General features: G+C 45.4%; 1 protein-coding gene across 2 annotated transcripts in view; it reads right to left on the reverse strand.

Moving 5' to 3' along the window:
• Window positions 1-3979: 3979 nt before the first annotated feature.
• Window positions 3980-13041, reverse strand: part of si:dkeyp-69b9.3 (myocardin-related transcription factor A) — a 39379-nt gene continuing 30317 nt past the window's right edge. For both annotated transcript variants that reach the window (XM_039741491.1, XM_039741492.1), the window contains exons 7-14: window positions 12039-12220; window positions 11788-11928; window positions 11337-11605; window positions 9218-9359; window positions 8156-9115; window positions 7817-7954; window positions 5022-5076; window positions 3980-4805 (exon numbers count right to left, since the gene is read on the reverse strand). In XM_039741491.1, the coding sequence (XP_039597425.1) occupies window positions 4420-4805; window positions 5022-5076; window positions 7817-7954; window positions 8156-9115; window positions 9218-9359; window positions 11337-11605; window positions 11788-11928; window positions 12039-12220 (2273 nt within the window). In that variant the 3' untranslated portion in view covers window positions 3980-4419. The remainder of the gene's footprint in view (window positions 4806-5021; window positions 5077-7816; window positions 7955-8155; window positions 9116-9217; window positions 9360-11336; window positions 11606-11787; window positions 11929-12038; window positions 12221-13041) is intronic.

A 13041-nucleotide genomic window follows, 5' to 3' on the forward strand; every position in this document is an offset into this window, starting at 1 on the left:
CACAGATTACTGTAGAAACGGAACACACATGAAATGCATGTGTTCCAAATAACGATCTATTATTTCCACTCTACAACTCCAGCAGTTCACTCACTCCCAGATAATCAAACAAGACATGAGCTGGGAGAATTCTGTGAACTTTCTGCGACGGTGGGGGATGGAATAGCAAGCTGCTTGCTGCTTGTCTTAATCGGCACATTTACAGGACAAAAGACGCTGACGGAGAGGTGCGAACGGATTTAAGGTGGGCTGGATTTAAGAGTTTTCTCATTGGCTCTGGTAATTCTAGTGTTAATCAGAATGGACAAAACATAAATGGACTCTGATGTGATTACTGGTGTCACATGTGGTGGTCCCAGCCTCTCACCAGCCGCTGCAATATCTTGAATGGTGCAATAAACCAAAAGTATCCAATGAGTGTCAGTTTGGTGACAAAATTCACCTCATCAATGAGATTAGCCAGAGGAGAGGGTTGAACATAACAGAAAGGCCACATGTCCTCAGATGACAGCTCTTCACAACAGCGGTGTGTGGAAGGACATCTCTGAATGTACAGCCTATCAGATCTTGAAGCGGATGGACTCCAGCAGCAGAAGATCACAATCGGAACAACTTCTGTCGGCTGAGAACAGGAAGACAGGGCTTCAGTGTACATATGATCACCAAAATGAGACGCGTTAAGATAGGAAATGTGTCACCTGGTCTGACCGGTGGTTGAAGTGGCTGATAGTGGCACTTCCACATTTTGCTGTTTGGAGTACCAGGAGAATTTCTATTCATACCAGCAGTGTACCGGGGGTACTCACAACCTACCTCTGCTGTGATTCTTTGAACAGGCTGCTATGTCCTGGTAAAGTCAGCAAGAGAGACCCTGCCCACCCCACCCCAGGGTCTTCAAGCATGTAATCTGTCCAAATGGAAACTTCTGTGCACCAAGGTGTCACCCCACACCCTTGTTTTTAAGCTAAAGATGCTAAAACACTTGGGCCACCGACCTCTTCTTTTATCATTTTCAAGCACTGGGTCTGACAAATGCTGATTTCTGGAAATTTTCAGTTACCTTTTCTCATTTTCCCCTTTGAAAGCACAAAATAATGAAATGCGTGGTAAAGAACTTCAGCATCTAACCATGGGAAGCAGGACTGGACCCCATCGAGATTTAATCTCCATATATAAAACAGAATGCTTGTCTGCATGTTCCTTAAACAGTCCTATAGCCTTGCATACATACGTAGCTGCTCTCTAGGATCACATGGACAAGATAGACTGCTTTGGAATCCAAAATTTTGACCCAAAGTGTCACAATTATTTATTTTTTTTCCTCTGTACTATATTCTGCACACCACTGCCATCTGCTGGCACAGTGCAAGTGAAACATCTCAACAGACTAGCAGACAAAAAATATACAGTGGGTATGGAAAGTATTCAGACGCCCTTAAACTTTTCACTCTTTGTTATATTGCAGCCATTTGCTAAAATCATTTAATTTTTTTCCTCATTAATATACACACAGCACCCCATATTGACAGACAAAAAAAAAAGAATTTTTGAAATTGTTGCAGATTTTTTAAAAAAGAAAAACTGAAATATCACCTGGTCCTAAGTATTCAGACCCTTTGAACCCTCAGTATTTAGTAGAAGTACCCTTTTGAGCTAATACAGCCATGAGACTTCTTGGGAAAGATGCAACAAGTTTTTCACACCTGGATTTGGGGATCCTCTGCCATTCGTCCTTGCAGATCCTCTCCAGTTCTGTCAGGTTGGATGGTGAACGTTGGTGGACAGCCATTTTAGGTCTCTCAAGAGATGCTCAATTGGGTTTAAGTCAGGGCTCTGGCTGGGCCATTCAAGAACAGTCCCAGAGTTGTTGTGAAGCCACTCCTTCGTTATTTTAGCTGTGTGCTTAGGGTCATCGTCTTGTTGGAAGGTAAACCTTCGGCCCAGTCTGAGGTCCTTAGCACTCTGGAGAAGGTTTTTGTCCAGGATATCCCTGTACTTGGCCGCATTCTTCTTTCCCTCGATTGCAACCAGTCGTCCTGTCCCTGCAGCTGAAAAACACCCCCCAGCATGATGCTCCCACCGCCATGCTTCACTGTGGGGACTGTATTGGACAAGTGATGAGCAGTGTCTGGTTGTCTCCACACATACCGCTTAGAATTAAGGCCAAAAAGTTCTATCTTGGTTTCATCAGACCAGAGAATCTTATTTCTCACCATCTCAGAGTCCTTCAGGTGTCTTTCAGTAAACTCCATGCGGGCTGTCATGTGTCCTGCCTCTCCTCAGTGTGTGGAGACAACCAGGCACTGCTCATCACTTGTCCAATACAGTCCCCACAGTGAAGTATGGCGGTGGCAGCATCATGCTGTGGGGGTGTTTTTCAGCAGAACAGAACTAGAGAGGATCTGCAAACTTGTTGCATCTTTCCCAAGAAGACTCATGGCAGTATTAGATCAAAAGGGTGCTTCTACTAAATACTGAGCAAAGGGTCTGAATACTTAGGACCAGGTGATATTTCAGTTTTTCTTTTTTAATAAATCTGCAACAATTTCAAAAATTCTGTTTTTTGTCTGTCAATATGGGGTGCTGTGTGTACATTAATGAAGAAAAAGATTAATTTAAATGATTTTAGCAAATGGCTGCAATATAACAAAGAGTGAAAAATTGAAGGGAGTCTGAATACTTTCCGTTACCCACTGTATATATACTAGTGACTGGGAGCCCAATCGAAATGGGCTAAAAATTCTACGTTTGTGAAATCCATAACTTCTCCGCAAAGAATTATTTGTTTTTTTAAGTCATTGAAATGATTTTATTATCATGGCACTGATTTGTGACGTTTTCGGCCGATGTACTGAAGAGCTTCCTGTTCAAACGGGGCTGCGAGACGTGAACTCAGCTCTTCGGCGCACCTCATTTGATTTTTTCCGGCAAACAAATTTTCAAATCAAACCATACTTTACGACTCTATTCAGAGTCGGAGTAATAATTTTGTTGGCGTGATTATTTTAGATCTGAGATCGGCTAAAATTTAGACAATGACCGTTGTTAATACCCAGCCGTCATTACTCAGTTTGCCAACAGATGTCAGAAGGACGGATGCCAAAACCAAACTGCCCAAAGATAGATTTCGACGTACCAAGCAAATGGCGATACGTTCTAAATTACTTACGGTTCCGGAGCTGTTGAAGGGTTTAAGTGAGTCGATGATGTTAGTCTTGGAAAGTACGCCCCACCAAAGCAACGTTCCAAAAAGCAACCGAACTTACTGTTATCTGCTCGAACCAACACCGACTTACTATACTCGGCCGTCCAGCGGCGTCACTGAAGCATTCGAACATTCTTAGCCAATCATGTGATACTGCGTCCGCGTTTGTCGCGTTATCTTCTAACTACAGAGACAGAGTCCCATTGCATGGTTCTAACTTGTATTGAGTCGAGGTATTGAAATGGACACCATACAAACCGATAGTATCAAATTATATATTGTTTTTTAACTAAAATGATTTTATTTACTTTAGTTAAATGCACTAAAAAGTTTTTGTGGTTATATGTGACTAAATAAAATCGTGTGGCGCACATAAGTATGTGTGATATATAAATGCTGATTGGTGTACGGCTTTCAATTTTTACCAATGGTACAGATATGGAGATTTGGAAATTTTAGGAGGCAAAATTCTGGATATTTTCAAAATTTTACACATTCCTCCTGGACAGTCCATGGTGCGTTAAAAATGAGGATTGTTGGCCATGCTGTATAAGGACATGAAACAGAAAAAAGCAGGGCCCTGAGCGCCTTCTCACTGGTGACAAATTCAAATGTCCAATTCCAGTGACCAGCATCATAAGCATCACTCTCTGACCCTTGAAGCAATCGTCCAATCCTGAACACCACCGGTTGGCATGCGGTCGAAGGCCACACCGTCTAAGCCAAGAAACCCTGGGATTGTGCTGCAGCCCTGTGGGAGGCAAAACAAAAATGGAGCGACCAACAACTTAAGACTTTATTTAGCTTTTCAGTCTATCTTATTACAGCTCAATAATCACTTAAATTAAATTAACTAAATAGCCAGTCGTTCAAACTGCAAGCAGTTGGTACCTGGCAATGGAGTCCCTAGATGGTCAGGATGACAAGAGTTTTCTGTCATAGGGCCAAGAACTTCCTGCTGGGTCCCAATGAGTGTCTGTAAGCACACAGCAGGTGGACAGGGAGTGTGCCCAGGCAGGGAGTGGGTGGCATGTGTAGGGTGGTGGGTACCAAAGTTCCTCATGTTTCGTAACTACTTTAATGACACAATGGTGATTAGATTGGCAGGGTGAAGGAGCGACTGAGACTCTGACTCATGACAAAGACCCTCAGTGAGGGGTTCTGCTTAAATACACAACGATATATACAATGACCCCTGCCCTCTGCTCTCTGAATCACCACTGCTCAATAATGAGATCTAATACCCGCATCGTGCTAATGTCCGAATCCAGGCCAAAGTCCGTGCTGACAAAAGGTGGCACTGGTGGACTGTTGGGTCGAAAGCCAAAAGTCAGAGCTTCTAGCCAGTCTGCTGGGTCAAAGGTCATTGCTTCTTGGCTGCCCTTGTGGGAGGATAAGATGTCCATCACTGAAGAGGCACTGGGTGGGGAGACCATAGGAGGAGGGGGAGAGTCAGGCAGTTCCAAGGACAAAGAAGGGCAGAGAGGCTCTGTAAGAAAATTGGCATCCTCCTGAAGTGCGGGCTGAGACGGTGGAGGTGAGTGTGCAAGAAGGGGCGCGGTGGTGAGCTGCGAGGCCTCATGTTCTGCCAGCGATGAGTCTGTAGGTACAAAGGGAGACGGATTAGAAGGAAAACTGGCGCATCAGGGTGAAGAAAGCTGCTGGGCCATCTGGAGCGTGGAGTCTATGCCACAGCTTCCACACACACATCACTCAGACAGCCTGGCCATCTCTACTGCAAAGACTGACTGATCAGACCCACCTGGCGCAACCCAAACGTCCACAAAGACCTTCAACAAAAGTTTATGTCATTTACCTGAGCAACTAAGGGGCTCGTCCAAAATGTCATCAATCGACTGGCTGGGTGCCATCTTTTAAGAGACCACAAGCGAGAGAGGAGAGAAGAAAAGAGCAGCAAATAAGAAAAAGAAAAAACAGAACATGACAACAATAGTAGGAAGCCACAAGACCCACAGGAAGGTGTAAGAAACATTTAACATCAACATCATGAGAAGCAAGACAAGGAGAGAAAAGTACAGTCGTGGCCAAAAGTTTGAGAATGACACAAATATTACATTTCACAAAGTTTGTTGCCTCAGTTGTTATGATGGCAATTTGCATCGACTCCAGAAGGTTCTGACGAGTCATCAGATGAATTGCAATTAATTACAAAGTCCCTCTTTGCCATGAAAATGAACTTCATCCCCAAAATCCCATTTCCACTGCATTTCAGCCCTGCCACAGAAGGACCTGCTGACGTCATTTCAGTGATCCTCATGTTAACACAGGTGAGAGTGTCGATGAGGACGAGGCTGGAGATCACCCTGTCATCCTGATTGAGTTACAATAGAGAGGGTCAATTGTGGTGAAGAAGGCTTCAGGGTGCCCAGGAAAGTCCAGCAAGCGCACGGACCATCTGCTAAAGTTAAAGATTCAGCTGCGGTCACCACCAGGGCAAAGCTTGCTCAGGAATGGCAGCAGGCAGGTGTGAGGAAGGCGAAGGCTTTTGGATGTTGGCCTGGTGGGTGTCAAGAAGGGCAACAAAGAAGCCAAGAAAAACATCAGGGACAGACTGATATTCTGGGATTGGACTGCTGGGGTCAAGACATTGTCTCTGATGAATCTCCTTTCTGACTGTTTGAGAAGAAAAGGTGAGCGGTGCTACCATCAGTCCTGTGTCACACCAACAGTAAAGCATCCTGAGATCATTCATGTCACGTGGGGTTGCTTCTCAGCCAAGGCAGTGGGCTCACTCACAATTGTGCCTAAGAACACAGCCATGAATAAAGAATGGGACCAAAACATCCTCTGAGAAGCAACTTCTCCCAACCATCCCAGAACAGTTTGGTGACCCACAATGCCTTTTCCAGCGTGATGGAGCACCGAGCCATAAAGCACAAGTGATAACTAAGTGGCTCAGGGAACAAAACATTGAAATTTTGGGTCCATGGCCAGGGAACTCCCCAGACCTTCTTAATCCTATTGAGAACTTGTGGCCAATCCTCAAGAGGTTGGTGGACAAATAAAAACCCACCAATTCTTATAAACTCCGAGCATTGATTATGCAAGAATGTGCTGCCATCAGTCAGGATTTGGCCCAGAAGTTGACTGACAGCCTGCCAGGGGGAATTGCAGAGGTCTTGAAAAAGAAAGAAGGGCCAACACTGCAAATATTCACTCTGTGCATAAACTTCATGTCATAGTCAATAAAGGGCTTTGAAACTCATGAAATGCTTGTAATTCTACTTCAGTATACCACAGAAACATCTGACAAAAAGATCTAAAACACTGAAGCAGCAAACTTTGTGAAAACCAATACTTGTGTCATTCTCAAAACTTTTGGCCAGGACTGTACAAATTATACAAAAGTATTCTTCCTTTTAATTATATAGTGCTGTGTATTGTTACCAAAAGAGACCTGGCACTAGTCATTTCTTTCTCTTTTTCTATTATATATTGCCTTTCACTATAAACATTGTCACTGTGATCTAGTCCTAATCTATTATATAGCGCCTTTCACTATGCCCACAATATTTGATTTTCATATAAAGTGCCTTTCATTTTGATCAACATTACAAAGCGATTTAGCACACTTAATTAGTTCTTCCTAATATATGGGCCTTTTCATTATAAATACTAGAATTTTTCTTTCTTTCTTTCTTTCTTTCTTTCTTTCTTTCTTTCTTTCTTTCTTTCTATTATGATTTTAAATTTTGATCAATATTACAAACAGATGTAGCATTATTAGTTTATTCCTTTCTTCCCATTATATAGCACCTTTCCTTATAAGCATTGTGACAATGTGTATAAAACTATTTTTCTATTATAAAGTGTTAATGACCCCAATTGGAACGTTATTAGCGCCATTTTTTTTGCTTGCATTGTATTATAGGGGCCTTTCACAATAAACAACACTTTAAAGCTAACAATTTTTTTGTGAATTTACTACTATTTTTGCACTATTTAGTGTTTTACACACTCAAAAGGTTATCCAACACTATTTATCCTTTAATTTTGATCAGTGCTACAAAGTAGTTTAGCATCATTCACAACTCTTTCTTTCTCTTTCCAATAAACGATTTTATTCATAATCACACAGTTCTTTCTCTTTCTTTCTTTCTTTCTTTCTTTCTTTCTTTCTTTCTTTCTTTCTTTCTATTATTCTTTTAATTTTGATCAATATTACAAAGAGATGTAGTATTATTAGTTTATTCCTTTCTTCCCATTATATAGCACCTTTCCTTATAAGCATTGTGACGTGTATAACACTATTATTTCTATTATAAAGTGTTAACAACTCCAATCAGAACGTTATTAGCACCATTTTTTCTGCTTGCATTGTATTATTGGGTGCCTTTCACTACAAACAACACTGTAAAGCTAACATTTTTATTTTTTAATTTTTTGTGATTTTACTACTATCTTTGCACTGTATGGTGTTTTACGCACTCAAAGGTTATCCAACACTTTTTTTTCTATTCATCCTTTTATTTTGATCAGTGCTACAAAGTAGTTTAGCATTATTCACAACTCTTTCTTTCACTTTCCAATTATGATTTTATCCATATTCACACAGTTTCTTTTCTTTCTTTCTTTCTTTCTCTGCCTTACCTGCACTCTTTGGATGGCTTCCTGCAGCTCCTCCTCCAAGGTGCGTGCTGCCGGGAGTGGCTGCGGTGGGCTAGCCGTGATCTCCATGGGTAATTCGAAATCTTGTCCAATTGGTTCACAGGGCTGGGAACAGAACACCTGTAAGAGGACAGAAATTGTAACCGGCAAAAAGAAAAGTTGAAAAAAGTTTCATGGCTTTCTGTTGCCACACATACTGACGAGGAACAGCATGCACAAGCTGCCAAGTGTGAAGGCAGTGCAATGACCTTACTTCCTGCTGGGATGGCTCTCACACGCGCCGTTTCGATGTGTGGCATTTGCGGCGAGTGAGAGACGTACCTGAGTGGCGTAATGTTCGGTCTGTTGTTCCCCGGCGGGGCCACAATTGCCTCTGCCACCAGTGCTGTTGTCACGCTGCAGGAAAGGATGAAGTCCTGACTCGGTGGTCTGAAGGGCAAGAGGAGGAGAGACTGGCGGCGAGAAGGCACAGCTCGTTGGAGGGACGGAGAGCACTGGTGAACCCTGAGGGCTCTTCTCACCGTCTCCCGGCTGGAACTCCAGCTGAACATGCTGAGCGGCACCAGTGGCCGTGGCAGGCAGCCTGTGCTGAGGGGGTCCGAGTGAGGCCCCACGCTCCCGATGTCGGTTTTTCAGCCGTTGCTGCATCTCCAGCTCCACTCGCATGTCCTCTGCCCGCCTCCAGTCCACTGGAATGTCCCAAGAGGGCACGCTGCACTCAGGGAGCTTTCTCTCCTGAGGTATCCGCACCTCCTCTCTAGATGAGCTCTCTGGGGGGGCGGCGGTGGCTGTGGGAGTGGCAGACTGACCAGTGTCACTGGCAGGGGTCAAGAATGGACCCCTGTCTGTGTGTCCAAGGAACTGGCCACCAAGAGGTGTGCTGGAGCTGCTAGACAGGAATCCACCCTCCGGCTTTACAAACACAGTGGCACCACCTGCTGGAAAAGGATTCTCCTGGTTCAGAAAAGCAGAGGTCACCGCTGTGCCAGATGGGGCTGAAAATTGCCCTCCAGTGGCCTTTAGGTTGGTCTTGACGAGGAAGGTGCTGTTAACAGGTACGGAGCCATCAGCCGGGGTGATGAAGGTGCTCGCTCCAGACTGTGTGGGGTCAATGGGAGAAGTCAGTGTTGCACTCGGCACCAAAATGGGTGCACCTCGCAGGGGAGCTGGAGGAGCACAAGGCCGCTGGATCTGATATGGCTTCAGCCGCTCAAGCAGAGCGGGTTTGGTGCCGGACACAGGGAGGCCACGCTTCCTTAGCTGCTGCCGTAGCTCTGAAACCTGGAGGGGGAGATAGCAGCCATTTTTCAGTACTGGGCCATGGGAGGGGCTACACAAGCAAAGCAATAAGTCGTGCCAGCAGAGGGCACTATTTTTGCCTACCGTAAGGTCATCCAGGTTAGAGGGAAGGAGCTCTGGCTTGTGGGTGGAGCCCGGGGGGCTCGCAGAGCATTTTGGCTTCACTTTCACAGATGGAGGGCTGACGGTGGAAGAAGAGCTTGTGAAGCCAAGAACCTGATCCCCGCTGAAAACAGAGAGAGAGAGAGAAAGAGAAACATGAGAGGGCGAACCCTGTAGACCTGGCAGAGAGGCAGCAGTGTGGGCACTAGGGGGAGGGCAACCAGTGAAATAAGGCCTTCGAATTTTAGAGACAGGCCAACAGGAAGACAATCTGGGGTGAAAGGATGAGGGGAAGACATAAAAGGAAAAAAAATTAACAAGAGACCAGAAACAGGATAGGGTAGGAAGGAAGAAACAAAAAAGATGGTGGAATTTGGGGACAGACTTCACCCTTTGCATCCTCTCACCAGGTGGGGTGTACCACTCTGCTAATGTTATGGTGACAAACCTGAGGACCCCCTCATTTGTGACCTATATTTGATAGCCACCTGGCTCTAGTTACCGTGGTGGGTAATGCAGTGGCACCCATTGTTCTGTCCTCAGTTTTTCCTGGAAAAATCAGATGTAACTGAAGAAGAATGAGAATTGTGATGCAACATTCAATCCAGGCTGGGGAAATGTGAGTGCAAGTCAACCCATCTACTATCCCTACAAGCTCGGCCTAAAGTCCAGCATGACAGACTGTTGGGTAGGATGACGGCCTGTTGGTTTTCAACTCAGACAAGTCCGACAGCAAGAAATGTCACATGCAAGGTATTATGGGAGATCATCTATTGTTGAATTCGGCTCTCTACTTGTAATATTTCTATTGTACAATTATATTGTAGTGGAGGATTACTTGTGCTTTGTTCTGTGTATTGTATTGTATTGACACCCACTACATGCCCAACGTACCTGGAAGGGGGGGTCTCTCTTTGAACGGCCTTTCCCGAGGTTTCTTCCATTTTTTTTTTCCCTACAAGGGTTTTTTTGGGAGTTTTTCCTTGTCTTCTTTGAGAGTCAAGGCTGGGGGGCTGTCAAAAGGCAGGGTCAGTTAAAGCCCATTGCGGCACATCTTGTGTGATTTTGGACTATATAAAAAATAAATTGTATTGTAATTGTATTGTATTGTATAATGATCCAAAAATGTCTGGAAACATCTATTGGTTCTTACGGCACATTGCCTGGTGCTCTGAAAACAAAAAGCTGGCCTGATGGCCTCACACCTTTGATTTGGTCAGCGTGCAGTAGAATGCCATCTGACAGTTTATAATTGATGATTTTTGAATTCTTTCTATGTCAGTCATTATCCAATCCGCTATATCCTAACACAGGGTCACGGGGGCCTGTTGGAGCCAATCCTAGACAAGGCAGGTCACAAGGCAGGGTGCCAGCCCATCACAGGGCACAGACACCCACACACCAAGGACAATTTAGGATCGCCAATGCACCTAACCTGCATATCTTTGGACTGTGGGAGGAAACCCACGCAGACACGGGGAGAACATGCAAACTCCATGCAGGGAGGACCCGAGAAGCGAACCCAGGTCTCCTAACTGCGAGGCAGCAGTGCTACCCACTGCGCCACCGTGCCGCCTCTGGGATCTCCTCCATAAAAATAAATAAATCACCGTCATCTTGACAGTGTGGATCTTAGCGCCACCGCACCGCTACACATTGCTCTGGTAAGCGGGCATATAGATGTTCCTACTTGAGATGTTATCCTCTCCTATTGCTTGATCAACATTTTTGATGCCAGTTTTGAGTAATTAGGCACTGGTGACCATGCCACAGCTTCACACAGAAGTCATGTTTTATCATCATGCACACATGTTTGTGATGATATTCATTTCTAACGTTACGGCTTTGGTCACCATAGCACACCTTAATATGACACTCTTTTGCATGTACAGTAAGTCCAGTCCTGCTTTGGTCACCATGTTACATCCTAGTTAAGATGGTAACCTCTGTTACTGCTTGAGATGCTAGATGTTAGGCTGAGGTCACCATATCACACTTTCAGGTGACCCCATCTGTCTATACATCAATCCTTCCCCACTGACCCCATGTTCCCCTTGCCTCTCATATCCCAAACTCCACTGTGCCCCATGTACCCCCTTACCTGTTGCCAATGCCCTGCACACAAAGCTGCTGCGTGGTGCCTCCTTGCTGCTGTTGTTGGAGGATCTGTAGCTGAAGGAAGACCTGTTGCTGCTGGAGAAGGCGTGAGTAGGCTGGGTCCATGACCAGTGTGGTGGCCGTTTGAGAGTTTCCAGAGGCATTGCCAGCTTCGCTGGAGCTCTTCTGATCAGGGGGGACGTACTGATGATACTTTAACCGCCGCACCTTTGGCTTGGACTCCTTTGGTTTCTTGGGCCGTGGTGGCTTGACCTGATTTAAGAGAGATGAGTGTTGGCTGAACTCTACAAAGCAAATGCAAAGGCCGACTATCCCAACAAAAGCAAGCCAGAAAGACATCTGCTCAAGACCAGTTTGTTCCCGTTCTCACTGACAAACAGCAGAAGCTGGCATCAAGCATTGTGAATGGACAGCAAAGACCTTGAGCTGCATACCTTGGAAAGAAGAGGCACAGGCTGTACAGGTAGAAAGATGCCACTGGTCATCCCTGACGTTGCTATGGGGTCCGCTTCTGCCACGCTCATTGGGATTGGTTGGCTGCTGATTTCCGTTAGCGGCAATAAGGTTAAACTGCACTGCAAGAGGGATATATAAATAGTCATCACCACCGTTGACCGCCAAGTACAGACACGGTCACGTCTCCCACCTGGCTCATAGCAGTGGCTGTCAGAGGACAACATTATACCTGGAAAGTGGGTGAAGTTGCACTGGAGGAAGTGGACACTGGAGAGATGGACCTCATTGGCTGGTCAGCACTTTGATCGGGAGAAGACGCAAAGCCCAGCGGCTGCTCAGGAGATGAAGCAGGAGAGCTGCTGATTTCATCATCAAAGCTCTCGGTGGACATTTGGGGAAGCTGAATCCGAGCTGTGAAGAGAAGACACAAAGGGGAGTGAAGGAAAGAAGCAAGGAAATGGAGTCAAAAACAGAGCCTTGGTGTCCTGTATCAACATGAAGTTACGTCTATGTCGTGTAAGAATTGTTTCTGGACTTCTCTAGCGCCTTCAATACCATCCAACCTCTGCTCCTTAGGACAAGCTGACTGAGATGGGAGTAGATTCACACCTGGTGCCATGGATCGTGGACTATCTTACAGACAGACCTCAGTATGTGCGTCTCACGAGCTGCAGGTCTGACATTGTGGTCAGCAACACAGGAGCACCGCAGGGGACTGGACTTTCTCTGGTCCTGTTCAGCCAACATACATCAAACTTCCACTACAACTCGGAGTCCTGCCACGTGCAAATTTCACTGACGACACTGCTATGGTGGGCTGCATCAGGAGTGGGCAGGAGGAGAATTATAGGAACCTAATCAAGGACTTTGTTAAATGGTGCGACTCAAACCACTTACACCTGAACACCAGCAAAACCAAGGAGCTGGTGGTGGATTTTAGGAGGCCCAGTCCCCTCATGGACCCCGTGATCATCAGAGGTGACTGTGGAGAGGGTGCAGACCTAAAAATATCTGGGAGTGCAGCTGGATGATAAATTGGACTGGACTGCCAATACTGATGATCTGTGTATGAGAGGACAGAGCCGACTATACTTCCTTAGAAGGCTGGTGTCCTTCAACATCTGCAATAAAATGCTGTAGATGTTCTACCAGACAGTTGTGGCGAGTGCCCTCTTCTACGCAGTGGTATGCTGGGGAGGCAGCATAAAGAAGAAGGACGCCTCACGCCTGGA

This window comes from Polypterus senegalus, chromosome 18 (assembly GCF_016835505.1).
Source record: "Polypterus senegalus isolate Bchr_013 chromosome 18, ASM1683550v1, whole genome shotgun sequence".
Taxonomy (NCBI): domain Eukaryota; kingdom Metazoa; phylum Chordata; class Cladistia; order Polypteriformes; family Polypteridae; genus Polypterus; species Polypterus senegalus.